The sequence below is a fragment of the Grammomys surdaster genome, unplaced genomic scaffold (assembly GCF_004785775.1).
Source record: "Grammomys surdaster isolate TR1022 unplaced genomic scaffold, NIH_TR_1.0 208, whole genome shotgun sequence".
NCBI classification, from domain to species: Eukaryota; Metazoa; Chordata; class Mammalia; order Rodentia; family Muridae; genus Grammomys; species Grammomys surdaster.
In genome coordinates, this window is record NW_021604653.1 from 8,292,445 (window position 1) to 8,314,116 (window position 21,672).

The window sequence follows — 21,672 nt, forward strand, 5'->3', positions numbered from 1 at the left end:
CCACTTTATGAGTAATAATGAGTTGTTTCCTTCAAGATGGTGGCTGAGGTGCTTTTTAAGTATTATCTTTTTACATGTATCTACCGAGTGTGCGCCTGTGGTGTATGTCTGCGGTGTGCGTGCCTGTGCCTGCACTTGTGGAGGCCAGAAGTCAAAGTCGGCTGTCTTCTGTCCTGCTCCAGTTTTTTAAGTCAGGGTCTCTCATTAAAGCTAGTGCTCTATGGTTTGGTTAGGTTGGCTGTGGGGGTCTGCCTCTCTGCGTTCTCCCAACGAGGTAGGCGGGGTGGGGGGTAGAGATGTGTTGGAGTGAAGTTGGCTGGGGATCTAAGTTCTGGTCCCCGTGTATAGCAAACACTTTCCCAGCAGAACCTCCTCCCCAGCCCCTGAATTTTACTTAAGTGTTTTATGCAGTAGTTTCAAACCTGGGGATCCAAGTGCTGGTCCATACTGGAGCAGGCTGTTGGAGAAGAGAGAGGCTCATTCCAGTTGAGATCTTCATAATTTTGTTTGAGCAAGAAGGAGTCTAATAAAGTTTAAAATTTTCCTTAGAGTTACTATTGCTGTGATGAAAAACCATGGCCAAAAGCAACATGGGGTGAAGAGAGTTTATTTGGCTTACATGTCCTGAGTCACAGTTCATTGAGGGATGTCAAGGCAGGAAATTAAGCAGGGCAGGAACCTGGAGGCAGGAGCTGATGCAGAGGCCATGGAGGATGCTGCTTACTGGCTTGCTCAGCCTGCTTTCTTCTAGAACCCAGGACCGCCAGCCCAGGGATGGCTCCACCCACAATGGGCTGGGCCCTCCCCATCAGTTACTAATAAGAAAATACCCTTATAGGCTTGCCTACAGCCTGACTTACTGGAGGCATTCTCTCAGTTGAAGTTCCGTCCTCTCAGGTGGCTCTAGCTTGTGTCAAGTTGACATAAAATCAGCACAAAAATGATATTTGCCTTGGCATTATCAATTACCATAGGGTTGCCTAAAATTTAGTACTCTGTGTGTGTGTTTGTTGCTTTTTTGTTTTGTTGTTTTGAGGCAAGTTCTCTGTTAATTTTCCTACTGTGTGCTTGAATAGCTGTCCCTGAAGCTTTGGGGAATTTTCCTCTTTGCCTTCCATCTCCCCGTAGGAATGCTGGCATTAGAGATACTCATGTTACACACCCAGCTTTCTATGTGATTTCTGGGGATTCAAACTCAGTCCTCCCACACTTGTACAGATTTTTTCATATTTCCTTTTGTGTGTGTGTGTGTATGCAAGAGCATATTCGTGTGGAGGCCAGAGGTCCATCTCAGTTGTCCCTCGGGAGCCATCTACCTGTGTTTTGAGAGACGGTCTCATTGAGACCTAATGCTTGCAGAGCTGATGAGGCTGGCTCCCAGGGAGCCCCAGAGTCTTTCTATCTTCACCTGGGATTACAGATATACACTATTAAGCTCAGCTTTCTATCATAAGAGCTGGGGAGCTAATTCAGGCCCTCGTGCCTGCATGGTTTATACTGACTGAGCTGTCTCTCCAGCCGATACATACAGACTTTTAAATATTTTGTATTTTCTATTTTGGTGTATATGTGTTGTCTGTGTGTATGTGTGGGGTAGAAGACCATGCCAGAAAACTTGGTACAGTTGAGTGGATTCAGAAATCTCAGTACCCTCATACCTGAGGACGGTTGATGTTTCATCTACTCCCAACTAGGTCCTGCCCTGTGACACATGACCGCAGCACCCCATTGAGAGGATCAGGACAATCAGTCACAGAGGGGCAGCGCCCTAATCCTCTCCATATGCAGATGAGGCATCCCTAACATCTCAGACCAAGCCAAAAGAAAGCATCTGCTGTCAGACCTCAACCCACCCCAAATGTCTATAAGACCGTCTCCACAAGGAATAAAGCATGAGAGTTATTTCATTAAGAGCTTAATGAGTTTCTGTCATATAAGAGCTGTAACACTTTGGGGAAGAGAAGTTCTCTCCTGTAGCTTTCTCTACTGGAAGCCACTCAAGCCAACGGAGGTCACTTTCTGCTCCCGGGCCCCCGACCTTGGCTCCTAGCCAATATGCTGCACCAACTCTGGAGCAGAGGCGGCTGCAGTAGAGACCTGGCACCTCCGCCCTCCCTGGCCGGCCACATAGCAGCAGCATCCTGGGACAATCAATTCTCCCTCCCCTTCAGGGAATGCAACTCTTTGGCCACTCCAGCTGGGCCAGAGCCCCGCAGATCTCTGCAGATAACGTCCAGTACACAGACCAGCATGTATGTGTATGCATGCGTGTCCAGGTGCCCAGGAAGGCCAGAAGAGGGTGTTGGATCCCCTGGATCTAGAGTTATAAGTGATATGAGCAATCCGAGGTGGGTTCCTGGAACCAAACTCCAGTCCTGTGCAAGAGAGCGAGCACTTTAACTGCTGAGCCATTTCTCCGGCCCCCAGATTTTTTTTTTTTTAAAAAAACAAACGACATCATAGTTTGTATTTTCTGCAGCTTGATTCCCATCCCCACCTCTCATTTAGTGGTACATCCTAGATGATTCCCAGGACAGGAGATCGGGATGTTCCTCTTCCTCTTTAGTAGCTGCATACTCTAAACATTGGCTTTTTCATAATTTACAAAACTATTTCTATTGTTTTTTCCAGATTATTTCATTGTATGTAAACACCGAAAAAATTCTTGCACAGTTACGATCTCAGCATGTAGTATTTTTGCCCACAGTACCCATTTCCCCATACATTTGTGTGTGTGTGATACTTGCATGTGTGTCAGCACACATTTGTATGCAGGTTCACACATACCTGGTGTGTCCCTGCATGCAGAGGTCCTAGGTCGACTTTGGGTGTCTTCCTCAATCATTCTGTACGTTATTCATTGAAACAGGGACTCTCAGTTGAACCCAGAGCTCAATGATTAGGCTACTCTGGTAAAATAGCTTCCTCTGGGGGATGCCCTGTCTCTGCCTTACGATCCCTGGGATTTCAGACAGGCTGCCTGGCATATATGTGAATTCTGGGGATCTGAACTCCTGGCCTCCTCACATTTGTGAGGCAAGTTCTTTATCCACTGAGCCATCTCCGCAGCCCTTCCCCACACTCTACTTCACTCTTTTAGGATTAGATAAGCTGATATTTTGTTTGCATTTTCTTAAGTAGCAACTAAGTTGGGTGTGGCTCCAAATATTTATTAACCATATTTACCTCCCCCATAGTGAATTCATATTCTGTTTATTTTAAAAGTTAAGTGTGGTTGTACATGCCTGTAATCCTAGCACTTGGAAGGTGGATGACCAGAAATTAAAGGCTATTGTTACTAGCAAGTTTGAGGCCAACCTGAGGTATTTGAAATCCTGTCTCAAAAAGTGCCCCCCCCCCTTTTTTTTTCAAGACAGGGTTTCTCTGTGTAGTTCTGGCTGTCCTGGAACTCACTCTGTAGACCAGGCTGGCCTCGAACTCAGAAATCCACCTGTCTCTGCCTCCCAAGTGCTGGGATTAAAGGCGTGCGCCACCACCGCCCGGCCTCCCATTTTTTTTTTTTAAAGGAAAATAAATAGAGTTAAAAGTTGAGTTGCTGGCCTCCTGGGCAGGACCTTTTTCCCGATGCCATTTGGCAGAATGCTACACTCTTCCTGTGCTTGTCAGTCTTCGCAATCCCCTCCCTCCATTCCTCCTTCACCGCTTCTCCAGCTGCCCAAGTTCAGTTTGACCTTTCTTGCCCTGTTTGGTTTTCTGATTTTTTCCATCGTAGCTTTCTGTTGGGAACTCTTGTTTGAAATAGTCTGGAAGTTAAATGATCATCTTCCTCTTTGAGCTTTCGATTTCTAAGTGTGTCTGTGTGTGTGCGCATGTGTGTGTGTCTCTGTGTGTGTGTCTGTGTGTGTGTATATGTGTGTGTGTATGCTCTTGTACTCCTTTCTTCATGTGGGCATATGCCATGGTGTGTGAGACCATGCAAGTATCTTTTATTTTTAAATGTTATTTATTAATTAGTCTTTTAAAGGACTTTATTTATACCAAAGGACTTTATTTATACCTGTGTGAGTGTATGTCACATGTGAGCAGCTGTCCTGAGAGGCCAGAGGAGGATGCTGGATTCCCAGGAGCTGGAGTTAAAGGTAGCTGCCTGACTATTCTCTGGAGACAGCAAATGCTTTTCTCTCCAGCCCCAGGGTATCATTTCTTTTTCTTCCAGATTCTCTCTGTAGGTCTAGCAGCTGACAGTGCTGATTCTTACCTGAACTAGTCTTTTTATTTTTAAATTTATTTATTATCAATGCATGTATTTGTGTGTGTGTATGCTGTGTGTGTTGTTTGTGTGTGTATGCTACATGTGTGTCTGTTTGTGTATGTTGTATGTGTGTCTGTGTATATGCATGATATGTGTGTGCCTGTTTATGTGTATGCTGTGTGTGTGATCTCTCTGTGTGTGCTCTATGTGTGTGTGCATGTGTGTGTCTATGTGTGTGTGCATAGAGCCAGGTGTGAGTGTGTGGAAAACAACTTACAGGTATTGGCTCTGTCCTTCTTCTATTGCATCTATGGCTGGAAGTCAGGTTGTCAATTTGGTGGGCTAGTGCTAGTCTTTAGCCACCACTGTACAACTGATGGTTGTACAGTCTGATAGTAGGGTTTTTGTTGTTGTTGTTTTGGTTTGGTTTGTTTGTTTGTTTAAGGCAAAGGCTGTGTCTCTGGAATGGTTTCCTGCAAAAGTAAAAGCAAAATCAGTCCCAGTAAATGGACTGTGTGTAGCCCAAACAGGGATAGGCCAGGGGGTGGGTATTTTGGGAGTGACTGGGTGACACTTGGCTGTCTTAGGTCCTTCCCTAATCCTAGCAGATCACCTGCAGCTACGATCTCACTTGGAAACATCAACTTACTTCTGGTTTGCACTAAAACAGCAGCAACAAAAACTAGATCTCATGGCAGGAGAGATGACAGAGACCTTAGTAGCGGGGCTTCCCCACACCTGTATTGGGTGGCTCCCAACTGCCTGTAACACCAACTCCAGGGGATCCAATGCACCAGTGCTCGCGTGCACACACTCCCGCATGATTTATAGGTGGGAGAAAAGATCAGATCTCATGCATCTGTTTCTGGCTTCAAGCTCCCTGTGCAGCTGAGGGTGAGCTCGAACTTCTGATCTTACGTGTGCATCGACGTAAAAAAACCTTGTGTGCACCACACAAGGTTTATGTGGTGCAGGGGATCAGACCTAGAGTGCTTGGCAGGCGCTGTATGGACTGAGCTACGTCATAGTCCCTGTAGTTTGGACTTGGATCGAAACAAAAGTTTTGGTCTTTGGTGATTATCATTGGTGATTAATTATCATTGGTAAAGAAATTGACTTTATTTAGATGAAAACAGACAAACAACATGAGTAAATGGCCCTAGGCTCATTCGGTAAAGAGTCTGCCATACAGGTGTGATGAACTGAACGCAGCTCTCCAGAACTCATGAAAAGCCAGGTAGGATTGTGTGCACCTGGGACCCCAGCACTGGGGAATACAGACACCAGTGGGATCCTGATGTTCATTCCAGGTTCCTCAGGAAACCCTGTCTCCAAAAATAAAGGAGGCTCTGGGGAGATGGCTTCCTGCTGAGACTGTCTACCAGAGTTTGATTCTGGAATCCATGTGGTCAAAGGAGAGAATCAACTCCTAGAAGCTTCTCTCTCATTTCCACACGTGTGCTGTGGCATGGGTGGTCACACATGGATGCATGGACGTGCACTCGCGCGCACACACACAGAGAGGACGTAAATTATTGGAATTAAAATAAATTATAAGTAAAGACGGTGAATGACTGAGGAAAGAGAGCCACTGTTCACTCTCACCTCACAGATGTACATGTGTATCTGTGTACATCCCACAATATAAAGTACACACAGCAATGCACACACATGCCAAGCATGCACACTAAAAACATATATCTGTGTAGTGCATAATTTGGTTGTCTGCATGTATGTGAAAGGACCCTGTCCCCAGCCTGGACAAATGTTGGTTCACAGAGACAAGGTTGGCGCTGAGAAGTTGTGGGCCTTTTAGGTGGTGTGAGTTCCAACCGCATTCCCCAGCCATTGCTCTTCAGGAAACAGTTGGTGGCTGTAAAGGAGGCCAAAGGTATTTTCAAGTTCCAGAATCATAGCCTTGTGGGGCACCTGTACCCCCATTCCTTCTATTTCTATCCCCACTCAATATGCTTAATTATCTAGTTAATTGCTTAGCTCCCTCATTAAAAAGCACATAATTAGCATAGGGGGAGTAGGGCGGATGGATGGATGCCTGGTGTGGGCAGGACCTGGAGAAGTGCAGGGAAAGCCAATCTGTGACCTTGACTTTGAGCAGCCCAAGGACCTGCCTGGAGCTCACACCAGTGCTAAGGGGCCCCAGATCTTCAAGAAAACGACAGATTATGTTCAGTCTGCTGGATTGCAAAAACAGATTAAAGTATATGAGAAATACTTTGCAAAACTAGACCTATGACCTGAAGGATTTTAAATATAAGAATGTATAAGTTGAGACACTAAAGAGATACACTGTTAACAGTGAGTGCTAGGCCGGGTATGGTCATGCGTGCCTGTATTCCCAGCACTCAGGGGACTGACGAAGGGAGAGTCCTGAATTCTAGGCCAGCCTGGGTGACACAGTGAAACCCTGTCACAAGAGAAAACAAAACCCAAACATTGTTCCAACAGAACAAATCAATCCCCACAGAGAACGCAGCTTGGGAGTTAGGTTTGTCAGTTGAGACCTCTGTGCAGGGATAAAGACTAGATTTCAGATCCCTGGGACCCGTGTGAAAAGCTAGGCATGGAAGCCCACATTTCTGACTCTAGTGCTTGGGTGAAAGACAGGAGGCTCCCATGACCTTTCTGTTCAGCCAGCTTAGCTGAGACAGTGAGTTCCAGGTTCAGTGAGAGGCCCTGTCTCAAAAGATCAGGTGGGGAGCCAGTTCGGGGCACAAGCCTTTAATCCTAGCACTTTGGGGTGGGGGCTGTGATAGTGAATGGGAAATGGCTCCATTGCCTCAGGCATTTAAATGCTTAGGTTTTGTTTGGGGAGGTTTAGGAGGACCCAGCCTGTGCTCTCTGCTGTGCTTCCCTGCCATGAAAGACTCTTGTGCCCCAAGAACCGTGAGCCAGATAAACCCTTCCTTCTCTAAGCTGCCTTGCTCGTGGTGTTTTATCACAGCAATAGAAAAAAAGTAACTAAGACGGAAGTACAGGACTATGTGGATCTCTGTGAGTTCAAGGCCGGTCAGGGCTACAGAGTGAATCCCTGTCCCAGAAATTTTAAAATAATTTTTTTAGTAGGTTGAGGAGCCAATGAGATGGCTTGGCAGTTAAGAACACTTCCAGGGAACCCATTTAGTCACAAGTACCCATGTGGGGGCGGGGGATGTAACTTCAGTTTGAGGGGCTCTCTTTTGGCCTCTGAGGGCACCCACATATTTATGATATACACAACACAGACACACATATACACATAATTAAAAAAACATACAGTGGACAGTGACAAAATACCTGATGTCGTCCTTTGACCTCCACATATGTACTATACACACATGTTATACACATACATACAGAGACATACTGTATGTGCACTATAAAACTCACACACACTATACACATACTACATATATATACTTTCACACACATATACACATACATACACATAATACTATATACATATATGCATACACACTATACATACTGTACACATACACACCCACACATACTATACATACACAGTACACATGTACACATATACGTACATGCATATGTACTCAAACACATACTATACACATATGCATATACACACATGTACACATATACACTACACATACACATATATACATGAACTCACAATACACTCATGCACACATTATACACACAGACATACATACTATACACACATACTATGCATACACATATGCACACAGACACATACACACAGACTGTATACACACTATGCATACAGATACACACTTATACTCAATACACACAATGCACAGTGTTTTAGGTAGGAATTATGAGTGATTTTTTTTTTCAAGTCCTGGCTTTTTTTTTTTTTTTTTTTTTTAAGTTTGAGACAGGGCCTTTCTTATGTATCCCAGGCTAGCCTTGATGGCTATATATAGCTGAAGATAGCTTTGAACTTATGGTCATTTCTCCTCTGCTTTCTTGAGTGCTGGGATTAAAGCTCACTTCTCTTGCTTCGTCCATCCGGTATTTCGATAATGTCATTTTTTTTTCTCAGATGTTATTTTTGCCTCTGTTAAAGTTGATCAAGTCCTTATTTGTCTAACACCTGCCTGAGATGTCCTCTAGGGGGTGTGTGCTGACTTCTGATCCAATTTGTTCTCTGGTTTTGGAGGCCAGGATGGTGGTTGTGTGCTGCCCCCAGTGGTGAGTCTGTGCCTACATTGCAGAGAGGTTTTGTGGGTCTCTGTCTCAGGCTGTAGCTTGCTTTGCCTGTTAATTGCTTGGCTTTGGAGGGATGCTGTGGCTACAGCCTTTTAGGAAAAGCTCCCCTGCCTCAGAGGGTTTCTGATGATGAAGGAGCCTCTTGATTGTTGTTAGAATGTTAGTTCCTCTAACATATTCATTCAAAAAATTTTTAAGTTGTTTAATGCATATGGATATTTTTGCCTTCTGGAATATCTGTGTACCACATGTACACCTGGTACCTGTGGCGCCCAGAGAGTATATCATATCCCCTGGGACTGGAGTTACAGGCAGTTCTGAGCCCCCATGTGGGTGGTGGGAATCAAACCTGGGTCCTCTGGAAGAGTACCCATTGCTTTTAATTGCTGACCCATCTCTCTAGTTCAGTCCTGTCTTGTGTCCCCCCTCCCCCACCCCCCCTCACATTGGGTGATAGGTTCTGGATGCCTTGGAATTCACTTTGTGAACAAGGCTGGCCTCAAGCTCAAGAGAGTCCTGAGATTAAGGGCATGCAGCACCAGACCTGGCTCTTTTAATCGATTCATTTTTAAAACGACTTATTTTGTGTATGGAGGGTGTGGCCATGCCAGGGCACGTGTGCAGACAGCAGAAGACAGCTTACGGGAATTGGTTCTCTCCTTCAACTGTGTGGGTCCTGGAGACTGAACTCAGGTTGTCTCACTTGTGAGAGACATCCTTGTCTGCTAAACCTTGTCCCCTGTCCTCTAGTGTGTTCTTTACTTGACGGTGGCTCCTTCGGGGTCTTGGCTTCTCATCTGAGAAGTTGCCTCTGTTCTAAGGCTTCCTTGCGTGGTCATAGTGTCCATGCATGCATCACACATGCACGTGTGCATGTGTATGTGTTAGCAGTGGGGAGCAGAGGAACATGAACGAGGAGAGAAGTGAGAGTAAAGAGCTGGAGATTGAGGTCCCCAGACTGTCCCCCCCCCCCCCCGTAGCACATGTTTGACTGGGGAGTAGTTGGGAATAGGAACTTGAACAGCTCATTTGCTTCACCTTCCAGAAATCCTGCAGGGCTGCTGTCATTTTAAAGTGTGTGTGTGTGTGTGTGTGCCAGGTGGGTGGGGAAGGTGTGTGCATGGTGAGGTCAGAAGACAGCGCTGAGTGCCATTCTACTTTTAGGTAGGCTTGCTCACTCTTTAGCCTTCAAACAGTTGGCTAGACTATCAGGCCCCCGAACCCCCAGATCCACCTGTCACCCCCTTTTCAGTGCTGGGACTGCATGGGCCTCTGCCTCCTGAGTGCTGAGCTTCAAGCCTCACTCTTTTTATCTGGGGTCTGGGGCTTGACCTCATGGTCTCATGTAAGCTCTTCGCCAACTGAAGCATCTCTGCCTTAGGCTGTATTGACTTTTATAAAGTGACTGGCTCCTTGCACCCATCCCTAGTGGTGCAGACTTTGGATATCTACCTCCATTTCTCCTTTTTCAGCTTTGTCCTATCCTGGTTCCCTTTGTGTAAGTGACTTTAGAGTTGCCAAATGGTCATGGCTCTTCCTCTCCAGGCCTTTCTCTGTTGGAATGGGTTAAGTGTTTCTAAGGTGCAGGGGAGGGCTGGAGAAATGGCTTGGCGCTAAGATGACCACCCCCAACTCCAGCCCCAGGGGATCTGACATCTCTTCTGGCCTCTGAGGTTGCCACATACACGCACACACACAGACACAGACACACAGACACACACACACACACAGGTGCATATATGCACACAGGCATGCACATATACTCACAATTTAAAATGAAAATCAAACATTTAAAGTGTAAGGATGTCTGTCATATGTCATTTGATGGATAGGACTCACATCCTCTCTAAGCACCTTGTCTCTGTCACCTGCAGCTCCTCATCTGGGCCATCTGTCCGTGTGTCAGCACCTCAGATCAGCAGGATGGCTGCCAACAAAGGCAAGAGCCAGGGTTCCCTGGTCCTTCACAAGGTCATCATGGTTGGCAGTGGAGGGGTCGGCAAGTCAGCCCTGACACTTCAGTTCATGTATGACGAGGTAAGTGATGCCAGCGCAGCCTGCGCCTGCTGTGACATCACGTGTGTCTGCTCCAGGTGTGTTCTATGTCCCTTTCCCCATGGAGTGTTAGAATAGCTTCAGGGAGTGGGTCTCAGCAGAAGATTCTGGCTGCTGACCTAGCCGTGATTTTAGTGGGAGTAGAAATGGAAGGAGTCTCTCTGCACACTGTATTTCCAGCATTATGTGTGCTTTCTTTGAGATAGGAACAAGGGAAGAGAGATGCCTCCGTATATGTGCTATAACTTAATTTTTTATTTTAAATTATGTGCACATGGAAAAACGTATGTGTGTATGGAGGGCGGGGTTGTGTACAAAAGTGCAGTTGCCTTCAGAGGCCAGAAGAGGGCATTGGATGCCCTGGAGTTTTACGCAGTTGGAATTGCCCAGAGTGTGTTCTGCGGACCAAACTCCTGTCATCTCCAAGAGCAGCAGGTACTTGTCACCACTGGGCCATCTCTCCAACTCCAACATTTTTAAAGATAGAATATTCTATAGCTCAGGCTGGCCTGGAACTCACTATATAGCCGGGGATAACCTTGAACTTCTGATCTTCCTATGTCTCCCCTTGCTGGGATGATAGGTGTGTGGCACCTTGCCCAGTTTATGAAGCTCTGGGGATGGAGCTCGGGGCTTTGCATGTGACAGGTGGGCACTCAATCAACTGAGCTACTCCCCAGCACCAGGTCTTGAATGTCTCCGGAAGGGTTGAATGTTGAGGAACGGACCCTCCGGCTATAGCACCTTAGGGAGTTGAGTTCATCTGGAGAGGTTAGGTCATCGGAAGTGTGTCCTTAAACAAGATATCAGAGTCCCACTCCCTTCCTGGCTCTTCTCTGCTTCCTGGTTGCTGGGAGGTGAGAAGCCATTTCTGTTGTTTCTCTCACCACCTCCTCTACCTCACCTTGGGTCCTAAGGACTGTGGAGTGAAGCTCTGAAGCCATCAAAAATAACCTTTTCTCTTCTATTAATTTTATGGCGTGTGTGTATGTGTGTGTGTGCGCACATGGATATGGAAGCCCAGAGGACAACCTTAATTGTCATTCTTCAGGAACTGTCCACCTTAACTTTTGAGGCAGGGTCTCACTGTCTGAAGTTCTCTGAGGTGAGAGCTGACTGGCCAATGAACAGCTGGGATTGCTTCTCTCTGTCTCCCAATACTGAGATCACAAGCACTCATGGCCACACCCAGCTTTATATGTGGGTTCTGGGGCGTGAACTCACTTTTACCAAGTCAGCCATCTCCAACCCCAGTCCTCTTGCCATTTACACTGGCAACCTGCTTTCATCCTGGAGTGGAGTTTAGGCAGAGAGAAATCGCAGCATGGGCAGGGCTGTGGAGAACATCGACGAAGATTCCTGGAGTTCTGACCATCAAGACATTGTGCCAAATCCAAGATCAAGAATCTTCTTCCAGCCGAAGCTGCTCTTATCATGGCTGCAGATACAAGAGAGATTAGGAGAGCCTTGTCTGGACGAAAACTCAATTGTGTATGTCTGTGTGTGTGCGCGCGCATGTGTGTGCACGTGTGTGTGTGTGTGTGTGTGTGTGTGTGTGTGCGCGCGCGTGTGTGTGCACGTGTGTGTCTGCGTGTGTGTGCGTGTGTGTGTGCGTGTATGCATGCCACACCACACTGGAGGTCAGAGGACAACAGGGGCGAGTCAATTCTCTCTCTCATGGACCCCACGTGGGTCCTGGATTCAAACTCCCAAGTTTTCAGGCTTGGAAACATCCATTCACTGAGCCATCTTGCTGACCCAAAATTCACTCTTTCGTCATTCTAATCAGGTGTGATCATGTATACCTGCAATCTCAACACTCTGGAGGCTGAGGCAGGAGGATCATGAGTTAGAGGCCAGCCTGGGCTTTGTAGCAAAGCCTTGTGTCAAGAAAAGAAAATATAAAATAATGAATTGTTGTTTCGAGTACTTTCCTGTTGCTGTGATATTAAACCTTGACAAAAGCAACTTAAAGGAAAAAGCCCCTGCAGATGCTCTCTGTTATATTGGCGACGGCACGGCAGCAGGAGCAGGTGGCTGGCTGGTCACGTCACATCCGCACTCAGAAAGCCAACAGGAAGTGGGGCAGGATATTAATCTCCTAGGCCACCTTCAGTGACCAACTTCCTCCTGGAAGGTTCCTTTTCCTAAAATCTCCACCGCCTTCCCAGATGGTGCCACCTTTTCTGATATCTCCCTTTGATTGTAAAACTTTTGTCAAAGTTTTACATTTTCAAAATTTTAATTAATTTATTTTATGTGTATTGATGTTATGCCTGTGTACCACACATGTGTAGTACCCACAGAGGCCAGAAGAGGGCATCAGATTCCCTGGAACTGGAGTTGTGCATAGAAAGTTGAGCTGCCATGCTGGGAATTGAACCTGGTTCTTCTGGAAGAGCTGGACTGCTGAGCCATTTCTCCAGCCCTGAGTGTGTGTGTGTGTGTGTGTGTCTGTCTGTCTGTCTGTGTGTGTGTCAGTGTGTGTGTGTCTGTGTGTGTCAGTGTCTGTGTGTGTCTATGTGTGTGTCTGTGTGTGTGTCTGTGTGTGTGTATGTGTCTGTGTGTGTCTATGTGTGTCTGTGTGTGTCTGTGTGTGTGTCTATGTGTGTGTGTCTCTGTGTATGTGTGTGTCTGTGTGTGTTTGACATGTGAGGTGCAAGTGTGGAGGTCAGAGGAAACTTTCATGACTTAGTTTCTTCTTCCACCGTGTGAGTCCCAGGGATGGAATTCATATCAGGCTTAGTGACAAACACCTTTATCCCCTGAGCCATCTCACTGGCCCCCAGCTTATTTCTACTTTGTTACTTGTGCTTTGGTATTGTTCCTAAGAGTTTATGGCCGAGTCCAGGCTCACTCATGGTTGTGCTGTGTTTCTTTCTGAGTTTTATCTTAGCTCTTACATCCAGACTGTTGATGTTTTGAGTTAGTCACTATGTTTTATGTGCCCAGCGTAAGAAGTCCAGTTATGCCCACCCATTGTATTTTCCAGCCGTTCATGTCGTTGCTTAGCTGTTATGTTTTTCTATCCTTTTTTATTTACAAGTAGCCATGGAGACCAGATGAAGGCATCAGATCTCCTGGAAGTGTATAAGAGCAGGAAGTGCTGTTAATCACTGAGCCATCTCTCTAGCCCTCAGTTTTTTGAGACAGGCTCCCCCCCCTCCTCTGTAGCTTTAGCTGGACTAGAACTTGCTTTGTAGACCAGGCTGGCCAGGCAGTGATGGTACACACCTTCAGTCTCAGCACTTGGGAGACAGAGACAGGTCGGCAGATCTCTGAGTTCAAGGCCAGCCTGGTCTATAGAGTGATTTCTAGGACAGTCAAGGCTACACAAGAAAACCTTGTCTCAAAAAAAAAAAAAAAAAAAATCCCTGCTTTTGCCTTCCAGGTGATGGCATGAAAGGCAAGTGCCACCGTGCCCAGCTGTCATCCCTCATTCTTTAAAAATAAATTTCAGATTTATTGTGACAGTTTCATACACACATGTACTCTGTGTGGACTGAATTCATTCTCCACTCTCCTGTTTTCCCTCCTCCAGCTCTCGCTTCCTAGTCCTGAGGAGACCCATCTATCTCCGGGTCTACTTTGTGTGACCCATGGAGTTCAGTTAGGGGTGCTTACGTGGGCATCATAGGGCTGGTGTATTTTGAGGCACAGTATCATTAGTTGCTCAGGCTAGCCCCAAACCTAGCCTCACCAGTGCTAGGCCTGGCTGAGATAGCTCAGTGGATAAGACACATGGTGTGGGTAAACTCACACCATGCAAGTGTAAGTTTGAGCCCCTAGAGCCCGTGTAAAACCTGAGCACAGTCTGCGACCCCAGGACTTCTGTGGGGAGATCAGAGGTGCAGCAGGAGACTCCCTAGAAGCCAGCCCAGCACGTGCACAGTGTCAAGCAGCAGGAAGAGACCCTGCCTCACAAGCAAGGGGGGAGACAAAGGCTGACGCCCGAGGTTATCCTGTGACCTCCACTTATGTGCAGCACAGACTCTCCCACACTCCTACCCACACACACACTCACACACACACAAACACAAACACTCACACAAACACATACATACACACATACATACACACATGTACACACAAACACACATATACCCACAAACACACACATACACACATGAACACACACATACACACATAAACACATATACACATATGCGCATACAAACACATATTCATACACACAAACACACTATACACACAAACACACACATACACACACATGTACACATGCACACAGACATATACACATAAATATACACACTCATACACATGCAAATACACACATATACATACACACTATATAAATGTAATTAAAAATTTCTTAAAGAGACTGTATTTTATTAAGAGTTTGCTAAAGTCTCATGAATTAGTTAATTTGTGTGTGTGTATGTCTTTATTTGAAAAAAAAAACATTTGGAGAGGCTAAGTTGCTTCTGTTTTTTCTTCTTGGCAGCTTTTGTATTTGTTTTGTCTTTGGGGGATACATCCTTATATACATAGGTAATAGCCTCTACTGGTGGTCTGCTGCAGAATGACACTGTTATTCTAGAATTTTCTACATGCCCATATATAGTTCCCTTCCTCCTGTTTTTTCCAACAGTGAAGCATTCAGCTATGTAGCCAACTTAGCTGAGCATTTGGGTGGGCCTTCCTCTTTTGTGATGCCCTTTGATGCCAGCTGTGGCCTTGATATCTGGGCCAGTGTTTCTGGAGATTATTCCTAACAGCTAGATGTGGGAAGTCAGAGGGTAAAGTACTTCTCATTTTATCAGATGTTGACAAACCTCTCCGTAGGATGGTCGTGTCCTCTGTCCCACAGGGAGCAAAATGTCTTTCCCCAAAGTGTGTCTCAGGGTAGCTCTTCCCCTGTCTCTCCTGCTCTCTTTTCTCTCCCTTCTCTCTCCCTCCTTCCTTTCTTTTGCACCCAGTGAGGAGGGCATGTCTCCATGCTGGCTTTGGATGCTCTGTGAGGTGGTAATGCCTCCCACTGGTGTATGTTAAAGAAGAGTGCTCTGTACACCGTGTGCAGCTCGCGGTCTGGTTAGTGCTTGCATTGTGCTGTGCCGTGCGGTGCCATGCTGTGCCGTGTTGTGCTGTGCCTCGCCTTTGTTGTTTTTCATTCTTGGGAAATCTAATTTATCAAATTTTTTATACATGGCTTCTGGACTTTGAGTCATAGTTTAAAAAGGCCTTCTCTACTTCAAGGTAATAAGGTGTTCACTGTGTCTGCTTTCATTCAATGATTGACTGGATTTATTTATTAATTTACCTGTGTGTATGTGTGTGTGTGTGTGCATGTTCATGTATGCAGATGCATGTGGTGGTGTGTGCACATACATGTGAGTGCACATGCTTGTGTGCCTACAGAGGCCAGAGAACATCACCAGGTAATGTTCCTCAGACATAGTCCACCTTGTTTTTGAGAAAAGTCTCTCATTGGCTTGGGGCTCACTGAGTAGGCTGGCCTTAGCTGGCCTTAGCTGGCCAGTGTTACCTGTTCTCGTGCCCCAGGACTGGGATTATAAGCATGCACTATTACTGTGTCTTTTTTAAGATTTTTTTTATTATTTTTAGTTACATGTACTGGCATGTAACTGGGTGGGTGTGTGCATAGGAATCCAGCTCTTCATGCCTGCTGGACCCCCTAGACCTACTGGAGTACCCAAGGGCACTGTGGCCTGAGCTTGGGTCCCCTAGGAGGACCATATGTACTCTTAACTGCCGAGCCCTCTCTCCAGCCTCTGGCTTTTGTTGTTTGTTTTTAAAGTGAGATGTGGGGGTCAAACTCAGCTCTTCCTGGTTGATAACCAGCACGTTCCCCACTAAACCATCTCCCAGCCCCTCTGTTGGTTCATTCTACACTCTGGTCCCTCTTGCCAGATTCCTTTGGGATGCATTTTATATTTCTGCTCATTATAAATACAGGCTCCTGAGCCTCACCTTTGCCATTGTTTGTATTATAATTTTACACTGTATTTTTGTGCTTAGTGCTTGCTTTTCTTATCTGCAAAGCAGGGCTACCTGGCCCCTGTTGTTGAAAGCTTAAAAAATAAAATAAAATAAAATAAAATAAAATAAAATAAAATAAAATAAAATAAAATAACCAAGAGCTATCAAGAAAGGAGGGTTCCCAAGCATGGTGGAGTGTGCTTCTAATTCCAGTATTTGGAAGGTAGACAGGAGGCTCGAGTAGCTCAAGACCAGCCTGAGACACATAGTGTGACTCCTGTCAAAGGATGGAAGGAAGGAAGGAAGGAAGGAAGGAAGGTAGGTGGAACGAAGGAGGGAATGAAGGAAGGAAGGAGGGAAGGAAGGAAAGAAAGGTTGTTTGTATTCTTGAGTGTCTTCTCTGGTGTAATATCTCTAGGTTCTTAGTGAATACAGAGCTGATTGTAAAGGATTCTTACTGTTTCCCCAGTTTGTAGAAGACTATGAGCCCACCAAAGCTGACAGTTACAGAAAGAAGGTGGTTCTCGACGGAGAAGAAGTTCAGATAGACATCCTGGACACAGCAGGCCAGGAAGACTATGCAGCCATCCGTGACAACTACTTCCGAAGTGGAGAAGGCTTTCTGCTGGTGTTCTCCATCACAGAGCACGAGTCTTTCACCGCCACAGCTGAGTTCAGGTGTGCTTGACTGGGGACAGCCTGTCCCTGACCCTCCTGCCTGGAGGCTGAGGCTTCAAGTGATCTGGGTGGAGGAACTCTGCCACAGGGTTCTCTGAATCTTGGTACACTTTGGTCCACCATTGCTTCTGTTTCTTTGGGCGTCCATGTTTTAGGGTTTCTGCACATGTCTTTTTTAAAAGTTGTACTTGTTTTTATCTATGTGCACTGGTGTTTTGTCTACATGTATGTCTCTGTACCAAGTGTGTGCAGTACATACAACGGCCAGAGGCGTGTGAGTGTGCCAACAGACCCCAAGGCCTCTGCAAGAGCAGCCAGTGGTTCCAACTCCAAATTCTGTTTTAAAGAAACAGTGAGCATTGGGGTGTACTTCTTCTGTAACTGGCTCTTCACCACACCAACATTCCATTTTCTTATAGAATTGCAGGGTTTTGTTTTGTTTTTTGTTTTGTTTTGTTTTTGTTTGTTTGTTTGGGTTTTTTTTGAGACAAGGTTTCTCTGTATAGCCCTGGCTGTCCTGGAACTCACTCTGTAGACCAGGCTGGCCTCGAACTCAGAAATCTATCTGCCTCTGCCTCCCAAGTGCTGGGATTAAAGGCGTGCGCCACCACTGCCTGGCATAATTGCAGTTTTTATTTTCATTTACTCTCCTTAAGAACATTTCTGTGTTAATCTACTTTGCCACTGCTCTGACAAAATACTCTAGCTAGTCAGCTTATCAGAAAAGAAGTTACTCTGGTTTGTGGTTTCCAAGGCTACAGTCTATGTTCATGTGTTGCCCTGGGCCTGGGAAGGACCGTGCAGCATGATGGTTTTTTTTTTTTTTTTTTTTTTTTTTTTTTTCTAAAAGCTTGTGCACCACACGGCAGCTGAAATGCTAAAAAGGGAGTCTAGAGTCCTAGTGTCCCCTTCCAGAGACCTAGCTTCTTCCCACCGGGCCCTGCCTCCTATAGGTTCAAGCATTTTTCAGTAGTGCCACAGACTGGACACTGAGCCTAAAACATTTTGGGGGACATTTAAGATCAGAAGCATAAGAATATCCATAGTCTGGGACAACCTGAAACTCACTTTAAGGCCAGGCTGGCCTTGAATTTACAGAAATCCACCTGTGTCTACTTCCCAAGTGCAGGGATTAAGGGCGTGTGTCACCATACCTGGAAGGTGACATTTTGTTTTAAGAACTCGGGTAGAGCTGAGGAAAACCAAGTCCTGTAGTTTTCCCTGTAATCTTTCTTACTTTCATTTTTATTTATTTTGTATGTATGGGTATTTTGTCTGCATATGTATCTGTGCACCACACACATGCCTGTCGCCTGTGGAAGCCGGAAATGGGCATTGGCTGCTCTGGGACTAGATTACAGAAGGTTGTGAGCTACCATGTGGGTGCGGGGAATTGAACCTGGGTCTTCAGGAAGAGCAGCCAGTGTACTTGACCACTGAGCCATCTCTCTAGTCACTAAATGAATGTGGTGTGTGTGTGTGTGTGTGTAAGTATGGGTCAACCTTAACTGTTTTCACTGTCCACATCATTTTTTGAAGCAGTGTCTCAAGTAATGGGGTTGTCTGGTGAGCGGGTCCAAGGATCCCCCTGCCTCCACCCTCCTGGTGCCGAGAACACAGGGCCTGTTACCAGCTGTCCTGTCTAACTTTTTTATGTGTGTTCTTGGGGACAAACGTCACTTGGCCATCTACCCAGCTCCCTCTCTCCATCCTTTAAGAATGGTTCTTATTAGTATTTGTGTGGGGTGGTGTGTGTGTGTGCATGTGTGTGTATTTGTACTACAGAGAAAGTGTGGAGGTCGGGGAGGACTTGGGGAAATCAGCGCTCTCCTGCCACGTGGGTGCCAAGGATTGAACTCAGGTAGTAAGGCTTGATGCCACGCCCCTTCCTCTGAGTCATCTCCAGAGTGCCTAAGCTTTAACGGGTTCATGAGGTCAGATGACAACCAAAGGTAAAGAGAGACAGCTAAACATGTCTCAAGATTTGGAAGGCAGCCTTGATGAGCCAGGGAGGTAGCAAGAGCTGAACTCAGCCCATCTGGTAGAGAAGGCAGACGCTAAGACTGGACATCTGGTCGTGCCTGTGGTCTCGGGTCTCTGAAGAGCTGAAGGTCCTGGCTTGCTTTCTGCACCTGCATTGCGTTGTGTACGGAGGAGACGGACAGCAGAGGACTCGGCAGTTGCCTCTGTAGATGTTTTGAGCGTTCAGGAAGTTTCTATGTGAATAGCACTTTTGATCACAACTGTGTTTTCTCTTCATAACCTGATTTTGATGCCATCCCGAAGATAAAACAGATCACGTGTACACACTGCCTTCTTTTCTCCCTTGTGCCGGTGTTGGAATTATTAAACATTTTTATGAGTTTTGAGTTTGATGGGGTTTTTTTGTTTTGTTTGTTTGGTTTGGTTGGTTGGTTGTTGTTGTTTTTAAGTAGTGTCTTGCATAGCCCAGGTTAGCCTTAAATTTACTATGTAGCCAAGACGAACATAAACTTCTGGTCTCCTTGTCTCTGCTAAGTACTGGGTTTACAGGCAGGTACCACCATGCTTATCTATAGGGTGCTGAGATGGAACGGGGGTGGGGGGGGGAGGCGGCTGTGTGTGCGCAGTGGAAGCACCCTGCCTGCTGGGCCACATCTTCGAAATTCACAGAGGGTTCCTTCCTGAACTTCCCTCTCCACCTTTTTCCCCCATAATTGGGGGACACTGTTGAGATGCAGACTCCTAACTTCCTGTGTAGCCGTCTCTTTTGTCGGAGTGTGGGCCAGAGAAATCTGCAGCTGGAGAGAGACCAGATGATTGTCGTGGTGGAAAGCTGAGGGCCAGCCTGGAAAAGCCCCTGCCAGGAGAGACCCATTTTGATATCTTCCCAATGGAATGATTTCTCTTGTTCTTTAGCCAAGCTTTCTAGATGCCCTGTAAACGCCGAGGCACACGGCAGCTAATTGTAAAGCTGACTTCATATGCTAGCTTTAAAATAAAACAAAACAAAGCAACTTTATTTATATGTAGGGCTGTGCATCCACCAGCACAAATACCTTGGAGGACGGAGGACAACCTGTGGGAGCCGGTTTTCACCACTCACAGTGTAAATCAAACTCGGGTCCTCAGGCTGCATGGAGGGAAGCACTCAGCCCCTGAGTCTTCCCAGTGCCTCTCCCTCTTGCTTTCTTAACCACACCGTTCTTGACACACTGCCCCCAGGGAACAGATCCTCCGAGTCAAGGCGGAGGAGGATAAGATCCCACTGCTGGTCGTGGGCAACAAGTCCGACCTGGAGGAGCGGAGGCAGGTGCCCGTGGATGAGGCCCGAGGCAAAGCGGAAGAGTGGGGTGTGCAGTATGTGGAGACATCCGCGAAGACCCGCGCCAATGTGGACAAGGTAGGATGACTTCTGGAGGTTTCTCAGAATCTGGCTTTCACTGTGTCAAGACACAGCTGCCTCGCTTGCTTGGCTTTTAATTTTATTTTAACTGTGTGTGTGTGCGTGTGTGTGTGTGTGTGTGTGTCTGTCTGTCTGTCTGTCTGTCTGTCTACGTAGGGGTATGCACATGTGAATGTAGGTGCTCACAGAAGCAAGAAGAGGTCATAGAATCCCCTGGAATTGAAGTTGCAGGTAGTTGTGAACTGTCTGATGTGGGTACTGGGAACTGAATTCAGGTCTCTGTGAGAGTGGCACTGTCTTAACCACTCAGCCACTGCCCCTCCTGGTCCTTCTCCTGTTCATCTTCTTCTTTCTCCTCTCCCTCCTCCTCCTCTTCCTCATTCTTCTCTTCCTCCCGCCCTTCTTCTCCTCTTCCTCCTCCTCCTCCTCATTCTCCTTTTCCTTCTTCTCTCTCTCCTCGTCTTCCTTTCTTTTTGACAGGGTCTCATAATACCTCCAGTCTGGCCTCAAGCTTGGTTCTGTAGCCAGTGTGGGCCTTGGACTTCTGATCCTCCTGCCTCCATCTCCCAAGTGCTGGCATTACAGGTTTGTGCCACCACAATTGGCTTGTCATTTTCTATTTTTCTTTTTTCATCTTTTTTGTCTTTTTGATAGTCTCCCACATGCTAGCCCAGAGCTCTGTATGTAGCTGAGGAGAACGTTGAACTTGTAGCCTTCTAGCTTCCATGCCTCTACCTTCCAGTGCTTGGATGACAGGTGTGCACCATAGCACCCGGTTTGTGCAGGGCTGGAGATGGGACCCAGGGCTCTACACAAACACATGACCACCCTGTGGTTTCTATTTTTCATCAGAGTTCAGTGTTAGCACACAATTGAAGTAAGTGCCTTACAGCTGAACTTCACTCTCTTCATAGGCAATGTTGTGGGCTCTTACTTCACTTCCTGGGCTTGTGAAATCAGTGCAGAGCCAGGCAGGCAGAAGGGCTGTGTGTACCCAGTTATGCTCAGCCACAGATCTCTCTACCTCTCCTCTCCTTTTGCTCAGTTCACACTGTAGCCCAGGCTAGTGCTGTGGGATGTCATTCCCCCTCTTTGTACCCTACTAGGGAGAGCTGGTTCTGGAGGAGCGCTCTCTCTCTCTCTCTCTCTCTCTCTCTCTCTCTCTCTCTCTCTCTCTCTCTCT

General features: G+C 46.5%; 1 protein-coding gene across 1 annotated transcript in view; it reads left to right on the top strand.

Annotated features, from left to right (window-relative positions):
• The window catches only part of Ralb (RAS like proto-oncogene B), a 36,930-nt gene that overhangs the window by 12,198 nt on the left and 3,060 nt on the right, over positions 1 to 21,672 (top strand). Inside the window, exons 2-4 of the mRNA XM_028771525.1 lie at positions 10,285 to 10,447; positions 16,896 to 17,104; positions 20,309 to 20,486. Coding sequence (XP_028627358.1) covers positions 10,334 to 10,447; positions 16,896 to 17,104; positions 20,309 to 20,486 — 501 coding nt within the window. The 5' untranslated portion in view covers positions 10,285 to 10,333. The remainder of the gene's footprint in view (positions 1 to 10,284; positions 10,448 to 16,895; positions 17,105 to 20,308; positions 20,487 to 21,672) is intronic.